General features: G+C 39.9%; 1 protein-coding gene across 2 annotated transcripts in view; it reads left to right on the top strand.

The window, feature by feature from the left end:
* WASL (WASP like actin nucleation promoting factor) overlaps positions 1-15,626 on the top strand; it is a 49,719-nt gene extending 34,093 nt beyond the window's left edge. The window contains exons 6-12 of one of the 2 annotated variants that reach the window (XM_084301615.1): positions 3,202-3,370; positions 5,871-5,913; positions 6,292-6,445; positions 7,264-7,281; positions 10,273-10,790; positions 11,435-11,543; positions 12,935-15,626. In XM_084301615.1, the coding sequence (XP_084157741.1) occupies positions 3,202-3,370; positions 5,871-5,913; positions 6,292-6,445; positions 7,264-7,281; positions 10,273-10,790; positions 11,435-11,543; positions 12,935-12,996 (1,073 nt within the window). In that variant the 3' untranslated portion in view covers positions 12,997-15,626. The remainder of the gene's footprint in view (positions 1-3,201; positions 3,371-5,870; positions 5,914-6,291; positions 6,446-7,263; positions 7,282-10,272; positions 10,791-11,434; positions 11,544-12,934) is intronic. The other variant, XM_084301616.1, reaches the window with a different exon arrangement.
* Positions 15,627-26,077: the final 10,451 nt, after the last annotated feature.

Raw genomic sequence — 26,077 nt, 5'->3', positions numbered from 1 at the left:
GCTCTTCTATGATCTGTATACCTTCCTTTTCTGATTCTGTGGAATGCTATAATGCCTACCTTCTCTGCTGACAGGTGTGCTTATGCCTGCTGTAGTCTTAGGTTAGAGCCTCAGTTGCCTGTGACCTCCAGGCTGCAGCATTTGGAGTTCAGTCTAGAGCTGATCCATACTATACACACCATCAATGTGTAACAGGAGAGGAGTGACAAAGAAAAACAACAGTCGTAGGGTCATCTGGCTTTTGTTATGCTCCCTTTATGCAGTAAAATTGTCTTTTTGGGGAGAAAAGGAACACCTTTTTTTTTTGTATGTACTATGTATCAGTACACAATTATCTTCAAATCTGAAAAATAAGAACAGGAACGCTTCCATACACGTATAATCTGTGTTTTGAGGTATTGTGGGGAACTTTGTTTTAGTGGTGCTTGATTGTCTGGATTTTCTGCATGCATTGAAATAAATGGGGAGTTGCACAGAAAAAGCGCTCCTATTTTTTGTATGACGTTTACCATGGTACAGATTTAAGATTTTTTTTTTTTTTTGTTAGAATTGCAGGATTAAAATAAATTGGCATTAAGAGTTATGTAAAATGTATTAGCCTGTAATTTCCTGGGATTTGTGTTCTACTCGCTTGTTATAGCTAGGTCTTTGTGCAAATCGAGGAGTTACTGTGGTCGAATTCATCTCTTAGTGGAGTTCTGGATGAAATAAGGATTTGTCAGAATTAGGTTCTGAGGGAATCTTTAAGAACCATGTGACAGAATTGTTTCATCTGTTAACGAGAACAGTTTGCATTTATTGTAGGGCTGTCAGTAGTCAGGGACAGATGTCTACAGTGGCTCTAAAATACAGAGAATGTCATAGAGTTTATATTTCAACATGTTCTGTACTACATTTTCTGGACCCCCTTCTGAAGATGCTGATATCAGTGGGTGCCTACGGCCACTGTATTGTCAAGTGCTGCCTAATGATGAGCTCTATATGCCTCTCTCATCTTCATTTATTGAGCTGTCTATACCTGATGGGGAAGGTGCTTGTGTTTTGATGGGAAAAATTTTACTGGATATAAACATGGCAGTTCTGGAAGAATACAATTCTTTCCAAGGTGCTTTTATCCCTCGTGGACATCTAAGGTGTAAACCTGATGGTAAGAATAACTTTCATAGTGAAGAGTTTGCTGTGATCTCTGGTGTGAATATTATTAGACTCAAGGAATTAGGCAATCAGCCCTTAATTTGAGCTCAGCTCAAATTAAAAAACTTCATTTTGCAAATGGCTGCTGCTTTGTACTTGTTAAAACCAGTTACAGTCAGTTTAAGACTACATATTTATTCCTGAATGTCAGTATAGGTTTTGAAACTACGAATATCACTGTAATGGTGAGAAGGTATAATATTGGTGACCGAAGTGAGAGTCAACTCCTACAGTATTTTTTCTGTTTGAATCGAATGAAATTTAGACTGTAGTTTTCAATTCATCCTGAAGGTTGGTTTAACTCCACATTGTTATGTTCTGGGTTGATTAAATTCACCAACTGTTGAATATTATGTGAACTTGAAGTGCATCTTTAACAATACAAATTGTGCATAGTTGTGTGGTCAGTCTGTGCTTTGTATTCTCAAATACAAAGCTGTCTAGATCATAGCACCTCTAGATCAAAGCATTTCTTTGTAGTAGAAAAAACTTCAGAAATTCTTGATCTTGCAGTTTACCTTCAGTTTTAGAAACTTGTCCTCTAAGACTGTCACAGGAATGTAGGAGTTGTCGTGTTTTTAGATGAGTTTTGACTAGCCCTCTGTCTTGTTTCTGTTCATGTTTTTTGTTCTGGTCGGTACTAGATGCTTCCCACCGAGGTGTTATGCTGCAAATGTCAGATAATGTATTTGTCATTGTCTGCTTCTCCTTTTAGATTCAGAGCTTGGACTGTGAAAACAGTTTGTTGGTGCTTTCAGCATGTGTAGGATAATTCTGAATAATCAATATAAAATTTTTAAAAATATCAGTTATGAAAAAATAAAAATAAGGTCCTGATTCACTTAACTTAGTCAACATTTTTATCGTACACCCAGTAAAGTTGGATGCAAGAATCTTATTTTAGTTGACTTGCTAACCATTAAATAGTAACTCAGAGTATGCTTTTCAAACTATTTCTGGACAAACTGGTCTTAAGTAGACCTGCTTAATTTCAGTTTTGGAAGAATGAGATTGCTTTTTCTTTTAGCGGGATTCTTTAAAAATACACACATACATATGTGTGTGTGTGCGTATACCCACATGAAAAATGTGTAAATTGCCTCATAGTATTTAATCATAGTATTTAAGTAACACCATCACTTTCAAGAGTTACCTGCCATCAAAACTAAAAAACCTGAGTGGAAAATAATCTAGGTATGTTTGCTATAATATTACAAAGGCAACCTAATACTAAAATGCTGAAATGGGCAGGAGTGTAATTCAGATACATTTTCAATAACTGGATTACTAATTCAGAGTTCTTTTATAACAAAGAACATGCTCGAGAACATAATTCACAGAGTGTGTACTTTGTTTCTAGTATTGCTTTTACTGTCACAAGCTCTGTTTTTCATCTGGGACTTGGATTGTTTTCCAAACCTGTCAAAGAAAAAGAAATAACTCCCAAATAGCTCTATAAATGCTGTCGTATCTTTGAAGATGACAGTATTCCCACCTGATGCTTATTAAGCAAAGGTTCCCTCTCCTTTATGATGTGTTTACTGTGCTGCCAAGGTAGTGGCGTGCTGGGTGTTGCTGTTCATGGCACTCAATTTTAAGTCTCGTCTAGGATGGTAGTTATACTGGTATTGTGTACAGGTGCATGTATTACTGTCTCATTTCGCTCAAAACCTAATTCTGACAAATCCATATGTATTCTATGCACATGAAAACCCTTTAATTTAGAATTAATTTCTTTGCCAATTTTGCAGAAACAAAATTCTAGCTTGTATTTTTTTTTCCACCATTGTTCTGCTCTAGCAATGCCTCTTTTTCTTCAGCAAATAACTTATAATTAAGCATCTGACATCCAGGACCTAGTCAGATGCATGTGGTACATAAAGCTGTGGCTACAGTATAAGCATTTTGCCACATGCATGTGCACACAAAAAGTTGTTGGTTAAATATAGTTTAAATACAGCTTTGTTGAAACACGCTATTAAAAATCCTGTTCTTTTATCTTCACAGGCCCAAACCTACCAATGGCAACTGTTGATATCAAAAACCCAGAAATTACAACTAACAGATTTTATACTCCACAAGTCAACAATATTTCATATACCAAAGAAAAGAAGAAAGGAAAAACTAAAAAGAGAAGATTGACAAAGGCAGATATTGGAACACCATCCAACTTCCAGTAAGGACTTTGAGATTTGTCAATTATGCATGGGATTTAAATGCGTTACCATTGTGTGTAAACTGACTTTCTATGAATGCTAGTTGGCATGTTGCAGGGTTTAAAAGTTTAGATGCAGATGAGAGTTTACTGAATCTGTACATAAAAAGTAACCTGCTATCCTAAAATAAATTAATTCAACCGTATAAAGATGCCTTGCTGAAGTTGTCAGCTCAGTGTAGACTCTTCTTAAATTCACCCTCAATGGTAAACTCTTAAACTCCGTTATTCTTACAGCTATGCGTGCTTAACTGTGTATTGTTAAACAGGCCCTGACTTGTCATAACAGTAGCAATGACATAGCCATATCATCTCTGACTTTGTAAACTTAATTATTCTGGTACGTGGGCTAGTACCTGTACTGTGTGATGAAAGTACAACATGCATATATACACCTTTTAGGAACAGGTTGTTTTTCTGCTATTTGTTAGATGTCTTTGTTCTTTTAGTTATCTGTAATTTTAAGCTTCACTTTGATGAAAGTTGGTTTTGGTCAGCTTACTGAAAACCGTTTTTTTCTTAAATTATAATTTGACAGCTTAATTTTCTGCCTTTTAAAATCAGTGTACTTTATTTGCTAAATCAACAGCAATTTAAAGAGTTAGCTACAGGAAAAATCAGCTTCTGTGAAGTGCTGGAAAACCAGCATGAGATTTACATGCTAAATGAAAGTCTTGTTCTTTCAAACCACTATTTTGCATCACTTCCACTGGCGTGCTTTCCCAGAATAAAATTCCATAAAAGTAATGCCAGTATTACCAGTTAGGATAATGTTGTTGCAGTGTTTTGGGAGTCTTCTGTACAGAGTGCACAGGGAGCAAAAGGAGAGAGAGGTTAAAATGCATCCCTGTTCAGACCTCAGCTATATTTCTTCTGACATAAGTATTGGTGAAGGGACATCTATTAATGTCACTTAATACCGAAAAATGGAGAAAAGGATGAAAAGAGACATAAGGAAACTTGAATACTGATTTGTAGCTGCTGTAGCTCTACTGATGCAGATGTCAGCGTAGGTGGACAGTACTACAAATAAAGATCTGCGTTCGTATAACTTACACCCTTCCACAAATTCTGATCAGAGGTGCAGTGGTGCAGATATAAACATAATTTGTTGCTCTAGTCTTTTGGGTTCTGATAATTGTGGGATGCTTTATGCGCATTCACAGGACATTAGAATAGTCCTAGAAAAACTGAAAATAAAATAAAGTAATAAATGAAGTTCAAACAAAAGATATATTCTAGTCTATGCCAAGATTTGTACATAGACTAGCTCTAAATGTAATTTCAAATCGTAAATGGTAAACCTTTGGAAAAGAAGCTTGAAAGTCTCTTTGGGTCCATTTAAGGTCTAGTTAAGTTTCCTGTAGAGTACAGCAGAGTATCATCTTACTATATAAAATAGTTGTAGTTGCTCTTTTTGTATAAACATATGGAAATTACTGTTCAGTGATGTTTAGCAAACATGCCATTAGGAAAAGCTGTGCAGCTTGAGCTCTGATACTGGTGAAGACCAACATTTGCTACTACTTATGCCAGACCAGAGTTGCAATCGGGAAGTAGAATTACTGAATTGCTTCTGCTAGTCAGATGTTGACTTCTGGTGTTTTCAGGAAAAAATAAATAAAAAATAAATAGAAATCAAACTATACTTAATGTAACATTGCATACATTCTTTAATATAAATTAAGTGCAATAATCTTTGAATCACATGCTCACAATCTCTTAAAAGAGCATTGTGAAATTAATACAGGTATGCAGAGATGTATATGTGAGATTGTATTTGCTGTTAAATTTCTATTAACTTGTGAAAACCAGTTAAACCATTGCAACTGAATGTCTAATTTATGTGAAGCAAGCTTAGCATCCAGAATAATCCATTAATTGACAAATCATCCCATATTTTGATAATAAAAAGCATTTAAATATTTAGGGAAAACAGAGGGCTTTCCTTTTTCCTTTTTTCTGTAGCAGACCTTTTACTTGTGTTCTTAACCTTTGAACTGAGTAATCAACTAACTGCAGTTATAGCAAGACCAAAAACTGAAATGGGGCCCCAGCATCCTCAGTAAAAAAAACCCTAGTGCTTAGTGTTGGTACTAACAGTAGCTTCAGGTCTGCCTATGAAGATGAAACTCCACCCTTGATCTCTGTACAGTCCTTCCATCTTCGTAAGTATGTACCACAGGGTGGCACAGAGCCTTAATGTTTTGCCACAGGCTATATATAACCTAACAGAGGAAACTGCTTCGCCACTTGGTCTTCTTGATATAAGGTAGAATATGGGAATAATTGGAGGCTTTGTTATTCCTTTCTCAAGTGGAGCAATGAGGAGTAAGAATTGCTTAGTGTCTTAGGGGGCTGAAGGTAGGATCTGGTAATAATCCAGCTAGCTGGGTATCTGATTATTTTAGTTAACAAAGTCATTTTTACTCTGATTAAATGGACTTTTCTGCTTTTTTAGACACATTGGACATGTTGGTTGGGATCCAAACACAGGTTTTGATGTAAGTAATTTGATGTTTTTCAAGATACCACATGATTAAAGCTTTAGCAGCTTTTTAATGTAAGTTTTGAAAATTGGAATCAAGTAAGTTAACTGCACATCAAACTGGTTACAAATTGAATCCCTGTTACAGGATTCAAACAGACTTGGAGTAGAAGGGAATAAGAGGGATTTGGGATTGAGGGGAAAATATTCAAAACTTAAGTTGATATGCAAGGTACTTTCCTTTCTTAAAACAGACCTTGCTGACTGCAAAGTCAACTCAGAGACATGTAGTTGTTTTAGCTGTCCCACTAAACTGTATCATTTTTTCCCTATTACAAATTATATTTTAAAAACTTCTGTCAAGCTACTTAAAACTAATATGTCTGACTTGCAGGTGAATAACTTGGACCCAGAACTGAAAAACCTGTTTGATTTGTGTGGAATTTCAGAGGCTCAACTAAAAGACAAAGAAACTTCAAAGGTCATATATGATTTCATTGAAAAAACAGGAGGTGTGGAAGCAGTTAAAAACGAACTGCGCAGACAAGGTAGGCTTCCTTTTATTTCCACGCCAGATTTTGAAAGGTGTTTTTTGTCTTAAGGATCGGAATAGAAGCTGTTGATGAGCAATTCTTGATATATATTCTTCTTAATCTGGACTTCATACCATCACAGAGGCATTAAATTTCATGTTTCTGTACACCATACACCTTGCAAAAATGTCCATGCATGAGTACTTTCTCATTAAAGATAGAGTTGGACCCATGTCAGATAAATAATTGCCAGTAACATTTAGACTAACTGCAAAGCTATGCATGTGTTCCATACAGATTTTTCAGACTGCGAACATTGCATATTTATTTATAATCTTGGTTTTATAAATTAGAAGCAATATTGCTGTTGTTAGATAGGGTAGTAGTATGTGGCTGACAGGTATGTGTGGTGTCTCTCTATCCTGCCAACACTGTAACGTGAGCTTTGAAAAAGCTAGAAAAATGCAGATTTTATGTAAACATTAAAAAAAAAAAAAAAAAGCTTTTCTAGCTTAAAGTAAAAAGTACTAGTTTTGATCAGGAAGATCTGATTTAGGTTTCTGCTGCAAGATAATTCTCAAATAAGCTATTTCCTGCCTAACCTTTGAATGTGATCTCAGCTGATGCGTTAGATGCATTTGCTGCAATATCACTGGTCAACCTGAAAATTAGGCGGCCGATAAAGTTCTAAAAATTTACTTCTTGTTTCTCTAGAGAGGTGGTCTAGGTAAATTGTGTTGGAATTATAACAGTTTGAAACTGGTAAATAAATAGTTTGAGAGGCTGAATAGATGTGCGTTCAGGGTACAATGACTTGTTAAATTTATTCCTAGGTCCCCCACGTTGGAGTGGTATGTATTTGAGCTGTCATCTGAGCATATGCTGCTGTGTGATTTTCTTCCTAGACAAAAAACCTTAGCTGACATCTGTTTGACTGCAATACTAAAAATTATAGTCAAATTTCATAGATAAATTGAAAGCAAAATTTCAATTGCTTTTTTCTCAGCAACAAGTCTGTCAATTTTTTTTTATACAACCTTAACTCTGTTAAAATGTGTACAGAGTTGTTGATCTAAAACTGTTGATTTTTAAGTTAGACTACGATTTGCCTTGGAGTCTTAATATTGTCTTAAAAAACTTTTAAAATGCCATTTTTCTGCTATGTACATATTAACTTCAAGTTGTGTCCACTTGCATGTATACAACTGAAAGAAAAGCTGCCTCGTCTTTCGTGTGCATGGTAATAATCTACCTCTATGCTTTTTGGTAGAGGTAGACACAAATATTAACAGTATTTCAGTGGTTTTGTCCGCGGTTCTGTGATTTGTAGGTTTGACTGCTGTTTGAAGTGTGTTTTTTCAACTGAAACACATTTTCCTGTTTTATTGCAAGAATTTCTGTGCCTCAGTGTTCACACTGCTAGGATGCTGAATAGAGTTACCTACACTTTGGTCTGTTGAGATAAAACTTTTTTTTCCCCTGCCGTTTCCCTAGCTTTGGTACTGTTGGCTGTTTTTTACTGACAATACCATCAACAGAAGATTTTACAGACTTCGTATTAGTAGCTGCGCAGCACTTATAAAAACTAATTTATTTTCTTGTTTTGCTTCTTTTCTGTTTGGGGGGAAGGGAGAGAGGATGAGGTAATGGTTCTCCGTCCTTGCTGCTCCTCCTTTTCACTTCAGTCCAGATAAGTGTGTAAAAAAAGAAAAAAAAAATCATCCAACTTCCTGAACTGTATTTCCACAGTTTGGAGGTGCCTTATTGCTCTAGATGAGATGCATATGAAAATCCTTCCCCCCAGGAAAGCTTAAGCCTTCTGTTCGAAATCTACGGGCACCACAAACTCTGGAGTATGATCACGTTGCATCTTTTCAGTAATGCAGGAAAACTCTAGTGCTTGCAGAGTAAGACTTGAAAATGCTGGCCTCCAATGGCCGGAAAGGAAATAACACCCTTATCAACCAATAAGGGGAGGTAGATTTTTTGTGGCTGTTCTTGATTTTTTTTAAATCAAGAATGTTTGCAGTATTTCTCTTGTAAAATATATGAAGTTCAAGAGGAGATTATTCCCTTGGTTTTCTTTTGAGGAAACAGAAAAAGTAGGGAAGTTGGAGGAACTGAGGATGTGACACACAACTTCAGAAAGAGTATGTCTCAGATGAGCAGGGAAAGAGGTACTGAGGCACCAGTACCTCTCCTTCTGCCTCTAAATGCCTCTTCTAGGGCTTTCTGGTACAGACAGACTGCTTTCTCAGCTTGTAACAGGATAAAAACAGTAAAGAAGCATCATCTTAAGGGTAATACCCTGTTTGTTATCAAAGCACATGGAATCAAATGTGAACTTTTTTAATAGGTGCTGTCATGTAACTGAGTAGTAATGGGCAGCAACCACACAACTTACATTACCACAAGCCATTAGATGCTTGATGGCAGAGGAAATGAAACTGTGTTATTTAAAATGCCATTAGCAATGCAAGTACATTTCAAGGCCAAATCATGTGGAAGTGATCCTGTGTGTTGAACACAGGAAGTTGTTCTCTTCCTATAGCCCTTCCCATAAATGTTGTTGGAACTAATTTTCAGTAAATTCTGCAATTCTGAATTCCAGATTTTATTCTACTGGGTGAGACAGAATTTTGTATATATCTTCATTCAGATTTTTCAAGCCTATCTCAGAGCAGCTTCTGTTGGCAAATAAACATTGAGCAAAGGTATGTTTGCTAATGACTGCCACTTTTTTCAAGCTCAGTTTGTCTGTATACCTAGAATTAGATAAGTAACTATAAGACCATCCTCATATAATAGATTTATGGCATAAAACATAAAATAGGCTTTTATGACAGGTTTGGAAACACCATGATGAGTTGTTTTACTGCAACAAGCTAAAAGAAACATTCACATTGTTTAGAAAGACAGTATTCCTAAATGAGTATTAGATCATGTTTGTTTTGCTCTTAAAAACAGGCTTATTTGCCAACCCACAAAGGAAGTCAGTTCTGCTATACTGAAGCGATAGTTGATGGAGAGAGACAAGGTTTTGCTTCTCTTTTGTGTTGCATGTGGAGGAAACTGCTTCATTAGATTGAAGTTTTTCCCTGGTCTGTCACCATTAAATTGAAATGCTGTTACCAACGCTGCCACCTCATTGTTTGGCTTTGCAGTTGCTGCTAGGCTGTTTTAAGGATGCAAAGGCATACAGTTAAACACAGTGATAGAGTATGTTCAGCGTTGTATCCCACCTATTCCTAATTGTAATGCATTAGTGGTTTTTTGGTTTTTTTTTTTTGAAGCATCATCTTCAAGTAACAAACCAAGCAAAAAATACCTTACCTTTATTCCCTAATCGAATAATAGATGGCCTGCAAAGTGGAAATTCTGTATTTCATTTTAAGGGAGTTTTTAAAGCCTCTTTCCCTTTTCTTCTGGCCTAGTTCAGCAAAATTTTAGTATTTTGAATTTTTTGCTGCATTTTGTCATGGGAAATTGAAATGCTGTCTTGGATTATGAAGGACATTAACCACACTAAAATTAATGACCCAGCTAGTGTTGTGACTTCAGTTGTCTTACGTACTGCACTTGCTTCCTGCAGTGTTGCAGCTTTTATGAGAGTTTACAAAATACATTACACATATAAGGGCTATATTCAGTTTACTTTGTATTCATGCAAGCATAGCTTATGTTCAGCTATTTTCAGCTTAATTCAGAGTTGGTAAAACTTGTACATGCACAGAGATCCTTGCAAAAGTCAATGCAGACCCTTTTTTCTTCTTCTGACAGACTCTGAAAGACTTGTGAGTACTGAGCATCGTGTAACTGTACATTATTTTGCTTTGTTTCAGCTCCACCTCCACCACCACCATGCAGAGGAGGACCCCCGCCACCTCCACCACCACCTCCCCATAGCTCAGGCCCCCCTCCTCCCCCTGCTAGGGGCCGAGGGGCGCCACCTCCGCCTCCCTCGAGAGCTCCAACAGCAGCACCTCCACCCCCACCTCCATCTAGACCAGGTGCAGCGGTGCCCCCACCTCCTCCCAACAGGATGTATCCTCCTCCACCACCAGTGCATTCATCATCTGCGCCATCCGGGCCTCCTCCACCGCCGCCACCACCAAGTGGGTCATCTGCTCCCCCGCCGCCGCCACCTCCTCCACCTCCTCCCGGTCCTCCCCCGCCACCTGGCCTTCCTTCAGAGGTCGATCACCCGCTTCCAGTTCCTGCAGGAAACAAAGCAGCGCTCTTAGATCAAATCAGAGAAGGAGCTCAGTTAAAGAAAGTAGAACAGAACAGTCGACCAGTGTCCTGCTCAGGAAGAGATGCGTTGTTAGACCAGATACGACAGGGTATACAGCTGAAATCTGTGAGTAAAACGTTCTCATCTAAGTCCCTTGGGACTTGCAAATGGCTACAGGACTCCAAAATCAGTAGTAACTTGTGGCTTTGTTTTGGGCTCTGTCATAATTCACTGAGTTTTTGAAATCATACTCTAAACAATACTATTGGAAAAATGCTTAGTATATGTACTAAGTAGTGATGAGTATTGATGCACAAAATTATTCTTGTTTCAAAATCACTTCTCACTTTTCAGTAAGGCTTTAAGCATAAACCCTACAGTAATGATACCACAATATCACAGCTGAGAAGAACTTTTGCAAGAACTACTGTGAAAGATTGCTGATGTCACAAATGCTTCAGTAAAATCTTCTAAACAACTGCAGGGGATTAGTTCAGCAATAATAGTACTTGAAGACAAACTCTAGAATTACTTGCTTCTTAAAAAGTTAATCTTGAGTATGGACTAACTGAAGTTGTATTATGTGGCAAAAGAGAATAGTTCAGCTTTTTTAGACGTAAAAGCTTAGCTTGGGCTAAAGAAACTGTAGTTTCACTGTTCCTTCTGGCTAAACATAAACTACATAAACTTAGCAATTTTATGGGGTTTTTCTAGAAATACACATTCTATTTTTCTAATTGCGTCATCCTAACAACTGTTTCTTTTCCAAGGTATCTGATGGCCAGGAGAGTGCACCACCTACACCTGCACCCACCTCAGGAATTGTGGGTGCATTAATGGAAGTTATGCAGAAAAGGAGCAAAGCCATTCATTCTTCAGGTAAGCCCGATGGAATTTTTCTGATCACTAGGCGTCAGATTTTCAAGTGTTAACACTTCTGTTGACGCAAAATGTTGGGGGAAAAAGCATGGATTTCAGCATATAGTCAGATACAGAATGCTCTAGGCAGATCTCTAGTGATGATTCAAGTGGGTGCTTTGTGCCACTTTGAATTACAGATGTATAGTAGTTTGCAGTGATAATGAATTTAAAATTACAAATCAAGGTTCGTATCATTTATAAAATGTTTTTACAACTTATTTTGTCCATGAGATGTGATGATTTTTTTTTCCTCTAAATACTTTGAAAAGAAGGGTTTTAATGGTCTGTTTCTAGAAGCCAGGACTCCTGTATAGGCTCATGCACTTAGAACTGTGGCTTCCAAATGTGCTTTGGATGCCACCTGCTGGATAATAAACAGATAACTAGTGTTATTTGACAAGTCCTATGCTAGTACTGAGCTGCTTCAGTCTTCAGTGTTTGGGAAAAATAAGAATGGAAGATTTTCATCTCTCCTTCTAATACCAGCTTAAAAAAAAACGCAGTGCAGTAGCCCCAGTGCAGCTGTTGAGTTACACCTCTTCTGCTTTGATAGATTATTTTTCTTCCAGAGCTTACAATAGTATCAGACCTGCATTTGCAGTCTGCAGACCATTTGACCATTGAACACAGTTTGATTTGTGTCCTTTTGTGGTAATCTCCAGTTTTGGTGCTTTACACAAATTAAACATTGGAAGCATGCTAAATACACCATATTCTGAAGGGGGAGTGCTCTTCCCTAACAAATCAGTAGTTTGTACGCATTGTAATTTAAAAATCGTAGCATGCTAAAATTAAAAACAGTGGAAGGCTGGATAAAATTAACAAAACTGATGTTGAAGTTGATGTGGTTACTGGAATATTCTAAACTGCACAGTGTACAACAGTCTTCAGCTCACAAAAATATTTTTATCTGCTTGTGCAGTAAACAGAAATCCTGTTAGAGAATAAACCTGGGGAGAAACGGTTCTTATGCTTTAGAAATTAATCTAAAGTTTAAAATTCAATCTGGAACAAGCTGGCCTTTCTGACATTTCATGTTCTCTAGAAAAAAAAAAAAAAAGAGTAATAGTAAAAGTATGACATGAGAATTTGATTATTTCTCTCAGCAGAAAACAAGATAAAAATTTCCTACCTGGGGAAGGGAATAAGAAAGGAAACATGTAATTTTCAACCAGTATCAATCTAAACTGAGCATCATGCCTAGCAATCTTAAAATATAATATTACCAGGTGTCTTGTCCTGACCTCCTTCAACTGATTGTTCTTTTTCAGAATGTTGTGGGTGAAATCGGTAGCGCTTTTGTCATATTAATTTGGTGCATGCAATGACTTGCTTTTCCTGTTTTTTAGATGAAGATGAGGATGAAGATGATGAAGAAGACTTTGAAGATGACGACGAATGGGATGATTGATCATATATTATATTATATATATATATTTTTTAAGGTGAATGATATACTAAACACTACTTTCTGTCTATGGATTCTGTAAAATTATCATGTAAATGTTCTACCAATTTGCTGTATATTTTTGTTGCCTTTTGCTTTTTTATTAATCTGTGCAATACCTCATTTAATCTGTAAAGGTTTGTCATAATCCTCTACAAAGCTACTCCCTGTTAATGTGTGCAAGTTTACACCTGGATGATCATGTACATGTGAATACTTTCCATTCCATCAATAAGGGAGTTTAAATGTAATATGTGAGACTGACGAAAACCTTAATGTAATTTAGTTATAATGCAAGAAGGAAAACACTATTTTCATACCCTACTTTTTCTGTATCTAAATTTTCTTATTAAAACCTAGTATAGCACTATGTTCTTTAAGTGATGCAGCTCTTAGTTTATTTAGCCCCTTCATTTCAAATGCAGTGCTACATGAATGTTGAGGCTGGTTTATACTATTGCATGGTTTCAGATACACCACAACATGGCAGTTCAAATCTTAGCAGTATGCTTTACATAAAACAAAATCACTACAGAGATGCACAGCTAGTTGTGAAGATTACCTTGCCCTAACTGTAGCAATACTGACTGCTATCAAACAGCAGTAGTAATTGAATACTATAATTAGGGAACTCTCTATCTGAGGTTAAACAGGGTGGCTTTACGTTGTAAGTGATAAAGACATATTTGATGCAGACCAGTTCAGTCCTTTTTTTTTTTTTTTTTCCAACTCTTGTATTTCAGAATGAAGAAATGTAAATTTCTGGGGGCTATACTGGAGACTGGCAATTGCTACAGTTTGATTTATTTTTTAAATCATTTTTTATGTGGTTTTCAGGCTGAAGGGCTGCGTTTATTGCTTGCTTCAATAATGTTTAATTACTTTTTTAAAATTTGTAGGGCATTGGTGTACTAATAAAGTAAACATAAGTGGGATTACTTTGCAGTCTTTGCGTTATGGTACATAACAAATGCTAAAGCACCAATCCTACATCCAAAAAGTCGGAAAGCCATTAACTCACAATGTACAGTTTGACTATGTACTGAACTTTATGGCAATATTCTGTTTTCATACGTTGGCTTTAAGACCAAGGGTTGTGATGAAGATCAAGAACCCTATTCACAAGAGTACTATTTGAATAAGTGGACAGAAAATGGGATTCTCATTTCACAGCTCACATGTTCATGTTGTACTTTATAGTGCAGTAAACCTTGGCATATCTGCCTATTACAGAATACTAATCTGTGCTGTGCAGGTATTCAATATCTGCAGCATAAATTACTGTACTTACTGTAATTTTCAGGTAGAAAATCTTTCTAAAAACACTATCTGACACAGAATGTTTAGTTAAGTCAGTCATATTTGGAGCGTAGTTAATGCATAGCGTCCTGGGACTGTAATCAAGGTATCAAACTCAATTTAAGTTATCGGAATTGTGTCGACTGAAACCCAGCGATGACCTGATCTTGACAGGCTGGACCTGCATGATATGGCTTGGATTTCTAACCCAGTTATAACCTAGTCTTTAGCAAATTAATTTAGTTACATGAGAAGAAAGGAAAGTCGCTGACAAGTAGTGGGAGGGGTAAGGTTGTAGTTAAATTTTTCAGAGGATGCTAACTTCCTTCCGAGAGTAATTTAAGCACATAACACTAGGAAAAACTATTTCCAAGTGATGTAATTTCCTTGCAGTAACTCTCTTATTGCACTCTGCTGCTGGAAACACTTCCTACGAGCTTTGCTGCTGTAATGGCTTGAGCATTGGATCAAGTGCAAGTGCAGCCAGGGGTAGCTAACAGCAGCGGGGTTAACTCGTGTAGAAGGAAAATATTTGTATGGCTTTCATAAGCTCTGGTACTGCTCCCTCTTTGTTATTGCATATAGGGCATTTTAAAATTAAGCAGATGAGGCCTAGAGGTTTTCCTAACATGCTACTTACTAGATATGTTTAGCTGTTATGTTCCCAGAGTTGGAGTTTCTGTAATATAGTTAATTATTAAGTATCACAGTTCATTAATCAAATTTCTGTTCCAGGTTTTGGGAGCTCTGAAGTTACGTTATTAAGTAAAACTTTAATTTGTAGATACTGGCCAAAGACAGCTTCTGTTTTTTCATTTCCTTTTTCTTCATGCAGAGAGTACACTCATATTCTGTGGTGTCCAGGTTAATATTTACTTTAAAATAGTGTATGTACATGATAAATTTCGGGCATAAAGACTGCAACAGCAGTTAAGTTAGTCATAACTGCATGCTTCAGCACTCCGCCACTTGCACTACGAGCAGAAGATAGCATTTCATGATACTGGTGCATTGTTGCTAAACATTGTAATGAAGGCCTCTCGTATACTCTGGTTAAATGACTGTCCAGATAGCCTTAGCAATTAACAAACTAGCATGAGGCTTTTGTATTTCAACACTCTATGTGCATAGACAATATCAGCTAGCCACTTGTACGTATGAAATCCGTAAGAACTTCTCAATCATTCAGTTTTCCATTTATCAAACTGAAATTTTTAGTATGTGAATTTTTGAAATGTACAGTGAATAGGATGTTGCACTGGTGGCAATTCATCATGGAGCATAATAAAATTAATTTGACCCAACTAGCGTAAAACTGTGTGGTTTTTAAGTGCTAATTGTGGCGCAGCGTTTAAAATAGATGTACATCTTGCTTACACGCTTCAAAAGCCATTTTGGTTGCCTAGCCAAGTTCACGAAGCAGTAAATAGTGGCTGTCAAATCACAGCGGTTTTGATGTCTGGAAAGTTGGATTGTGCTAGTGAATAAACACAATGAGTAAGAATGTGACACCCCGTGCTCCTGGCACATCTGACAGCTGCTCAGCAGCTTCTCTGGAAACAGCTACTGCTGCAGGCAAGTGCAATAATACGGCAACATTTCAAGGTCAAACAAACAGGGCTCCGTTAATCTAGAGTGAATACCAACTAGTTAACTCTTCGCAATGAATGCTGCGACTTAGGAGGTTTTTTGAGATGTGAATCCTCGTCTTGTATGCTGCAGTGTTTGGGCTTAGGACGCTTCAGCCTGGTTTCCTCTAAACCACCTGAAGAGTCTAGCATTTTGAGTTTTCATCTGGTGTGTGCTTTCTTCTGAAGCTTATTGCTTCTCTGGTGTTTAGGCTGTAAGTGGAAGACAAAGTTGAAATTGTTGTGTAGAGGGTGTGCTGATTAAGTATATAAAGTTCTCTCTGCTCCATGACATGAAGCTTAAAAAATGTGTTTGCAGAACTTTTTTTCTTATTTTTCTTCTTTGACAGTGGTTACTTTCCCAAGTAAGATGTATGTAAAGAGGAAAAAGGAGATGTTCTTTTGTTTATAAGACTTACTGATCCATTGCAACAGCCTCTATCTAATCATTAGAGGAATTCCTGGTCTAATTAAAGCTCCTGAAGCTCAAGTACAGCGATAAGCAGCTTTATTTATAGAAAAGTGTAAATGGGTTAGGGAAGCTTAGAAGATACTAAACCTCTCTCAAGGGCCAGAGCTATCCTCTAGCACAGCAGTAGGGATGCCTGTTGCTCTGTATTTGTTTGTTGCCTAAAGTTTTCTTGCAAGCAAAAAAGGCACAGGGCAATGTAAAGTGGAACAGAAGCTGTGGAGGTTTAGTGTGCAGATTTGAGATCGGTTCTGGGTGACACCAGCCCCACGCTGTTCTCTAAGGTGGTGGTAAAAGCATGAGGATATCTGCACAGTTACAGGGGAGACTTGATTGTATCAACTAACTACTATAACACATCTATTTTTTGTTTGAAGAAATAAACCATTAGTTGGAAATCACTGGTTTCAAAAGGGTGAACACGTTGAGAAGAGAAATAGCATTGTTGCATCAATACTGAAATATAAATAGATGTTTTTGACAAATTTTATTTTGTGCTGAATTTTACAGTATTTGCAGAGCAACCTGCTCAGATGAGCCAGAATAGTGATATATCAGTTCTTCAAGTTTTTATTTTAATGGGGTTTAGGGTAATGCCTGCAGGACTTGCCCATCTTTAAACAGCTTAATACGTGCTTGCAGTGGAGGATCTTGGTATTTTACATTTATTGTATTCTATTGGTTAGTGCTGACAAACACAGTCTGTTTTACTAGTGCTCTGAAAAGTTCTTAGAGTCTTTTTGGAGTGAACTTAAGCCATTATTTTGTGCTTTTCCCTCCCTGAATGTTAATCGTCTCTTCTGAGTTTTGTTTTTCCAGCAGTATGAATTTTATACTTGCTACTTCAGGACTGGTGGTGTGCAAGGTTTTCTGAGAAAAAGCTTCAGAACTTACAAAAATACAGAGGAAGTTCTAAAAGAGCAATAACCAATGTTATGTTTTTGTATGCCCCAGCTGGGGGACACAATAGTATCTGGAGTTTAAGGCTTGGGAATAAGAAATATAATGCTTGTATCATATATCAGACACAAAGTATTTGCTTAAATGCCATCGGCAGGCACACAGAATCGCAGTTGGCTCTTATGAATGTTGGTGCCAAAAACCAGGCAACTACCAGAGCAGCTGAGCTGGATTTGGAGCCCTCTGTTGTGAGGTGGAGCTATCCTGTATGCTCAGGGTTCAGACTGCTCAGAAGCTTGTGCCTTTTTCTCAGCCCCCACCTCATTTTTACTGGATGCTACCATACAATTAACACCCTAATCCATACAGAATAGATTACTGAAATTTACCTTCTGTCCCCAAGGTGTGTAAGAATGAGAGTACTTCAGGAGAGCAAGCAAACCACTCTGGTATCTGTTATGTTAAACAGTGGTCAGGCCTGGATTTGGTATTTTTTATTATGCTAATAGTGGATTATCTGGTATAAAATCAAATAGCAAGGTCATTGTATCAAAATTGGTGTCCAGATCACATAAAAGAGAAACTATAGACGGTGATACTGCTGTTGGGTATGCTTTTGAAATGGGCATGCTATTGATTAGTACCCAGGATTGCACCCAAGCCCTATCTATGCAACATGTTGCCCTTTTCATATGTGAAATCAATATAATTCTTGGGTGAAAAGTGTAGCAAATGGTACTTGGACCTTTTTATTTCTCCACCATGCCTACATTTTGCCAAACAAATAATACATTTTTAGACATATTTCTAGATGACCTTTCCAACGCTTGTGTCTGAAAGGCAGGCATACTGTGGTTTAGAGAGGGAACTACTGATTTTCTTGGCAGGAGGTCTCCCTGCAGACTCCGTGTTCTTAGAAAAGTATTTGAATATAGCACATTACGTTGGTGATGTGTTCCTCAGCCAGACGACCTGTCATATGTGGGTTACTGCTTATGGAGAGAATAGTTCTTATGATTTTATTAATAATAATTTGCCATAGCTCTTTATGAATTACCCCAATTCTAATGCAAGCTATCACATAAAGCAGAATTCTTACCAGGCTAGGAAAAAAGGAAAGTTACCAACAGAATTAAGTCCTCAGCAAGGTGCCTGGGAAGCAGGAACATCCCTACTGGGATTAGTGGCTAAAACTGAAATAAACACATACCAAGAGTGTTCAGAGATCTGAAAAAAAAAAAAAAAAAAAAAAAAAAGAGTTGACTACAACTCTGCAGAAGGAACTATAGAGTCCAGTAGAGCGAGACAAAGAAAAACATTGTATGAAATCATTCTGTAGTGTTTAAAATGGTTTCCTTTGTGCTATAATGTTCTCTCTGCCAGCCTTGCAGAAGCTGGGATGGCTTTCTGCAAGATGGCTTTCTTGCTAAATGTCCTGGCCAGATAATTTATCTTTTTCTCACAGATACGCTGTCCTATCTCAGCCCTCACTCCTCTCAGGCATTCTGGTTTTCACTACAAACGTCTTACTCCTGAATATCTTTCCAAACTTCACCTCCAAGGTAGTAGTACACTTGCCTGAAAAATACTTTCAGCAGCCTCCACAGCATGTGGGTGCAGCTGTAATACATGAGCTGTTTAAAAGTGAACAGAAGTTGTCCTGCTGTGGACACCTCGTGGTAAAAAATGGTCTTCTCTATGTATTTATCTGAAGGATGCTCAGAGGTAGAGAGAGTCCTGTGTTGATTGCAGTCATGGGCAGCGTGAGAGATGGGTGGCTAGTAAAAGGGCAGCTGTAGTCCAACCTGCATTTTTCAAGGAGTCAACCCAACATACATCTCCGTGGGCACAGAAAACAAAAAGCAAATACTGCTCTTACTTTGCCTTTCTTTATGGTAGCCTGGTTCATCACGTATGCAGACTCTAGGCTGTGGAGCTCAGGAAATCACAGGGACCACGGGCAGTGACTGGCCAGGGTGGTGATCACTTCCATGCAAGGAATCTGCCTCCTCAATCTCTGTCCAGTCTGGAGTTGATACCTGGATCTCAGATCAGTTTAGAGCAGCGTTCTTTGTACATCTATCTGTGTACATCACAGATGCTAGCTAAACAAGAAGTCTTCAGTTACGCTGTGGTGCGGAGGGTTTAGTGAGACCTGTGCATTCTGCCAACTGGAATCACTGCACTGTTACCTGCAGACGTAAGGAACCTGCCTCCTGCAAGGCTGTAGCTGTGCCCCCCCTGGTTGGAATCAAGTGCTGTGCTCATTGAAGTTGTTAGTCATGTTTCCACTGTCAGAACAGCCTTTCTGTGAGACCTGAAATCAAGGAGAATGAGTGAGGTACAAGATGAGATCATTACAGACCTTCATAGTTCCTGACCAATACAACCAGACTCCTTTAAAACTCCCTTATGTCCCTCCCCAGACTGCTTTCAGCACTAAGCCTCCTGCCTTCAGCCTGCTCCTCGCACATCCCATCTCCACACAGACAGAAGTCTAACCTCAAGCAGATCATCTCTTGGTGCTCTTTTGGAGGCAACTCCAAAGAGCAGTGCCCACCATGGAACAGCATGGTACGCTCTGCATGGGACAGCAGAGTGTACAGAAGCCCAAAAGGAGCACCCTATGGGCTATGTCCCCATGCAGCAGGCCCCACAGCTCAGATTCAGAAGCACCACCGCTAATTTGGAGGAAGAATGATCCATGGTTTATGGTGTTGGTTATGAATTTGAGGTTTGGCTGCATTGTCTCAGAAATGGATGATGTTTTACTGAGGGTGGGATTCATCCCACAATAGACACCCCCACTGGTCCCACTTGGTCACCCTTCAGAGACTGATCACAACAGCTCATCTCTGCTGACTGTAGAGTGTGGGCGCCCACTGAGCAGGGGTATATGCTTTAAGGACTTAGATGTAGGTGTCTTACCTAAAGCCAAATCTCTCCCCAACTTGTTCTGTGCCTCGGTAACCCACCTGTATAATGGGGGTAAAGGCAGAGCAAAGTTAATGCAGATAAATACGTATCACAGAGTGGGTGAGGTTGGAGGGCACCGTGGAGGTCATCTGGTCCAGCCCCCTGCTCACGCAGGGCAATTACAGACCAAGGGACTGCTATCCACAGATGCTGAATTTTTAAGTTATCTTGATTCCCAGATTGAAAATGCTGGGTAAGTTTTTATTATTATTTCTATTAGGCCTGATTTTCAGAAGTGGCAGATTGGGTCATGCTCTGGTGTTGCCTTGAAGTGTGCTTTTGAATTTAATCTCTTGTGTGATCAGAATGCAGCATGCAGTTCCCCACGGGTTTAGTTTTAGTAAACTACCTACAAAAGATGTGACCTGCAAATAGCATTTGGGACTTGGAGCTGCAAGGCAGCTTCTAACCCTGTGGTTTACAAGCGACATGTCCTCCTGGGGTCAGCAGCACATCCTATGCGGCAGGAGGACCTGGCTCTGATGGACGGGGTCAGCAGCTTAACTGATCCTGAACACCGAGTGCTCCCTGGGGCAAGGCGCCCGCGTTCATACACCCCGCAGCAGCTCTTCCCCTATCATATGGCCACAGAGCTCTGCCTGTGTAGTGCCGCGGACTTCACTGCTGATCGGCCACGAGCAGTCACATTTCTTCCTAAAGATGCAAAGAACATGAATTGTGCAGGTGTGAATTGCTATAAAATCACAAGAATCGGTCGCTGTTCTGAATTCCTGCACGTCTGCGAGATCAACGGGTGCAGTGGTGCAATTACCACGGTTTTAGAAAGCTGAGGGGCCTCGGAAGATTTGAAGCATAGGAGGCATTCTGTTTACAGCCTGGATTTATGGCAGCTCTGCGTTTGCTGGCTCCTGGTGGTTTCATCTTACTGCCGCGTCTGCCTCTATCGTCCTCGTTTGAAAGGGGCCATCCTGTTTTCATCAGGGTGCACATTAAAGCTCTGCCTTTGTTCGAGGAAAGGCAGCCAATAGCTTTGAAGTGTGTGATAATATTTTTGCTGCAAGGGTGACAGTCACACTCTGGACGCCCCAGCTTCTCACACCATCATGGGACATTAGGAGAAACTGTCACTGGATGCTCCTGAAATCCGATTGATTTATTTTTCTCTTTTAAATTTTGTTTTAATAGTTTTACTAAATTAAATACTGCAGCCACGTGGCAACAACTTCAGCTCCCTACTTCAGTTGAAGGATGTGATCCATGCTTACTTCAAACTGTTGCACTTGCCATATATTTTGAGGTCCTAACTAAGAATTTATTAATCTTTCTGCATAATTTTCAGTGAACAGCTGCACTCAGCTCAGAGACAGAGAGGTCTTCCAAGAAACACAAGGGCAAATGTAGCTCTTTAAATCTGACCTCCTGTTTTTATTACTATGAAGACAGTTGGGTTCTAATTTAATAGCATCTATATTGCAGCATTAAAGAAGGAAAAAAGAAACAAAAACATTGTGTTTTGTTTTCCTAATTTGACCAAAACTGGCAAAATGTTCCTGCCTGAGGGAACTTCTGAAGGTCTTGCTCAGCAGAAACTCAGACACATAGGAACTCCAAAGTTTTTCATTCAGTTTAAATACTGGTTATTCAGTTCACATGTTGTTCAGGTCCTCCAAGCATTTTCCTAACGCTAACCAGATTGGATGGCGAGGTTCTGTAAAGGTCCAGTCAATAAAATGTTACTGCTTAAGTTACAAATTGGATTTAACCAAGGCTTTTACAGCAGTGTGTGATAGAGGTACACCTCCTGTCTATTGCTCCTTATTGCCAACATTATTTTTTATTCAGTCATGAAATCTTTCCACCATGTCACATTTAGAAGTATTAAACCGGAGTGAAATCTTGGTATGAAATCAATTGGCTGAATCGTGTTGGCATGTCCTGGGAATAGTCAGGATTGGGGGGTTGCAGCAAGAAACACAGTGGTATGGCACATTTGCTAGCAATAACCTCAGTCTCAGAGAGGAACATGTGTTTAATTGGTGTGATACTTCAGCCACAGGTGCGGTGATGAATAGAGATACCAGGCTGTGGAGAGTGAGAGTTATTATCTGCACTGAGCAGCTCTCGTGCATCATAGCTACCTGCTGAGGCCACGTTGTATGAGGTAGTCTTTGTATTTCATCCCTGGTTCCTCTTGAACATATGCTGTTTTAGAGGAGAACACACCAGGTGTGCAAAATACAAAGTTACATGGCAATGGGAGCATCTGAAGCAATCTGCACAGGATCTATGATCAAAGCCCCAAAACATCTCTAGGGCACATGAGCTTTTGGCAGAATTCATAGACCAGACACAAAGACTGGAATAGCAGGCTTAAGAAGGGATTTGTCAGGCTATCTGAGGCAGCGACCCATTCCACAGAAAGATATCGGTGCGTACAAGAATATATCAAGGGATCCACAAGTTCATGTTACAGTTTTGGCAATTCTTACAAACTGCAAAACATTTGGCCATCTGGCAGTAACTGGCAGTTCAGAGACTTAAGTTCAAGAAAGGACAGGCCCTTGTAGTACTGGAGAAGTCCTTCGAAACAAAAATCAGTCTGATCAATGCTCTCAGACACATGGTCTGATTTTTGGATGGTCCTGTGTGGAGCCAGGACTTGTATTCGATGATCATTGTGGGTCCCTTCCAACATGGGATATTCTATGAAGCTGTAATTCGATGATTCTAATCCACTTGGAGAGAGGGTTAAGTATTTTATCAGCTCGGAAAGAGGCTGATTTGGAAAGCAGATGTTTAAACATCCATTGGAGTACAAAGAAATTAAATCCTGGAGTGTATTTTGGGCAGTTCCTGGCAGGGGAGTCCCACCACAGAAACAGCAAGCAAGACCTGGATAGTCAGGCTGCTTCTCTCACTCTAATGAGAAATTCCACCCTGGATGAATTGGCCCTTTCCTGAGAAAACAGCCACCCATGACTTCATTATCACTTTATACCGGGCATCACTACTAGCATGAACACAATGGGACAATGCCAGAAAGCCAATGGGCAAGGTGAGAGGTGGGGAAAAAAAGCTTGGGTTACTCAGGTGTGCAGATCTGATAACAACTTCACATCCCCAAGTGCTCACCACCACGTCTCCTCTTCTGCTGCTGCCTGAGTACGCTGTCGGGGAGTACATCTGAGGGGCCGTGGACTGGCACGCTGCAAGGGTAATGGTTGCTTCAGGATTAAGCTGTGGTTTGTTAGCTGTGGTCTTGATTAGATCACAGCTGGTTAACATGTGCAATGGCAAATAGCTGTGGCTCTGTTAGATTTGAATGAATGAATGTCAAAAGCCCTTGTGTCTGACAGCACAGTCCAAACGCTTCGTGAACTCCAGCAGGCTCAGTGCCGTGCCCACTGCCCTGGGCAGCCTGTCCCAGTGCCCGACCACCTCTGGGTGCAGAACCTTTCCCTAACCCCCAGCCTGACCCTCCCCTGTCCCAGCTCCATGCCATTCTCTCGGGTCCTGTCGCTGTCCCCAGAGAGCAGAGCTCAGCGCCTGCCCCTCCGCTCCCCTCGTGAGGGAGCTGCAGGCCGCCATGAGGCCTCCCCTCAGCCTGTTCTGCTCTGGGCTGAGCAAACCAAGGGACCTCAGCCGCTCCTCATATGTCTTGCCCTTCACCATCTTCATAGCCCTCCTTTGGACAATCTCTAATAGTTTTATGTCCTTCTTACATTGTGGCACCCAGACCTACACACAGTACTCGAAGTAAGGCAGCGCAGAGCAGAGCAGGACAATCCCTTCCCTCGCCCAGCTGGCAGTGCTGGGCCTGATGCACCCTGGGGTACAGCTGGCCCTCCTGGCTGCCAGGGCACACTGCTGGCTCATCTTCAACTTGCCATTAACCAGAACCCCCAGATTTCAGTGGGGCTGCTTTCTTGCCTCTTGTTCCCCAGTCTGTACATATAGCCAGGGTTGCCCCATCCCAGGTGCAATGAGCCCATGCATTGCCACTCCGAATTATCCATTTTAAATGATTCTATGTGTCCAGTGCAAATGGTACAATGAGTAATGGGTTTAACTTTCCAAACAAGAAGACTAAGCACTAAGGAAAACTTTCCAGTGATATAATGGGGGATTGTTTAGGGACAGATTGTTTAGGGGCACTAGGATTTCCATCTACAGAGTGTTTTTAATGATTGAATTATGTTTGGTCTTTCCTTGGAGCGATGGCAGCTCTGAAAACACTTTCTAGAACTAACCTGTGTGTTCTGCAGAGATACGAAGCTGACACAACTTGCTCAGTGCCCTTGAGACACACTGTGTCTGATAGCAGTGAGCCAGCGGAGAGGGATTAGAGCCCAGGATTGTCTGACACCCAGCTGTGAGCTCAGTTCTCCATGTGATCCACGGGATTCATCTCAGTGGGAATTCGAGAGCAGGAGCCAGTGGCATGGCAGGGTGATGCAGGCTGCTCAGCTGTGCTGGGCTGTCAACATCCACAGTTCTGTTGTCACAAGAGTCACAAAGAGCCTAGGGTATGGGTCCAGAACAACCTAGGCCACGCTAAAGGCATGATGCCCAGACACCATCCTCCCTCTGTACCCGGCTAGAGGCTCTCCTCACCTCCCTACACCAGCAACATAGCACCAAGCCTGTAGACAGAGATCTGTGGAAACAACCAGCAGAACAGTGTTCCTTTCTGTTTGATTTTATTTATTTGTTTCTTTGTTTGTTTTGCCAGGTTAGTTTTGTGGTGGTTTAGCTCCCTTAATGCACAACCAGGCAGGCAGAGGGCAACAGGGACTACCGCCGTGGTGATTCAGAACTGCAAAGTTCTCCTGGGGCTGCTCTGGCTGGTACTGCACCTAAAACCCATCAGTTAGGATGTTTGCAGTGACTGTAACTTAAACTATTTTTGATCACTGTAAAGAAACTGAAGTTGGGATTATGAATAATTAGACAGAAGATAAGCCTGTCATGAGACACAGTCTACATGAGATGCAGTCTACAGAGCCCACTGGGGACAACTTGGAGTTGACTGAAAGTCAAGTAACATTGTCCAGTGAGGCACCCAAACCTGTGTGATAAACTCAGATGTAAGGCAGAAAAATTTGCACCAGCTGGGTGCTGCCTGTGCAGTCACACAGCTTCTGGACCAGGGTGGGTGTCTTTGACTGGCTTGCAATATGGGCAGCACTGGCTTGCATCTGCCTGCTCTGTACAGCCTAGACCAACCCACTGTGGTAAGTAAAGATGAAGATGAAAATGAAAAGCTAGATGTTGGCGGAAGTGTTCAAGAGCATTTGAAACATGAGCACCGTTGCTTTCCTGCTTGTTTGTGAAACAGAGGAACACATGCATGTATCACAAACTTAAAGAGCAGTAAACTGAGACCTAGTGAAAGAAGTGACCCGACTTTGTGTACACATAAACACTTCCTTTAGGTGCCTGTGAAATTCACTGCTAGACGTGTGGCTCATTTACAGCCCTGAGGAACATTCATGAGTATGTTAATGAACAAAATAAAGCTATAGCTCTAAATGTTTCTCAGAAAAAGCCCTGGAAAGAAAAGTCCAAGAAATATTTAACACTTTACAGCTGGATTGACAGAATACTCTCATGAGAATGGCGTAATGAAGGGAAGAATTTCGTGTCTATGGAATTGAAACATCAGATATCTCCTGCACAATAAATGTCGTCTGGTAAGTTTCTTCCTACAAGCCACAAGGAGGTTACTCTTTGTGAATCTTGTGAAATGATCTTCTAGGCCTCTCCTGGGAAACAGCCCCAGGGTATTCTCCTTGAGGTGGATAAGCAATTC

The sequence above is a fragment of the Netta rufina genome (genome assembly GCF_964035555.1).
Source record: "Netta rufina genome assembly, chromosome: 1".
Taxonomy (NCBI): domain Eukaryota; kingdom Metazoa; phylum Chordata; class Aves; order Anseriformes; family Anatidae; genus Netta; species Netta rufina.
Note: the sequence above shows the minus strand (reverse complement) of the source record. Positions and strands in the feature narration are given on the sequence as shown.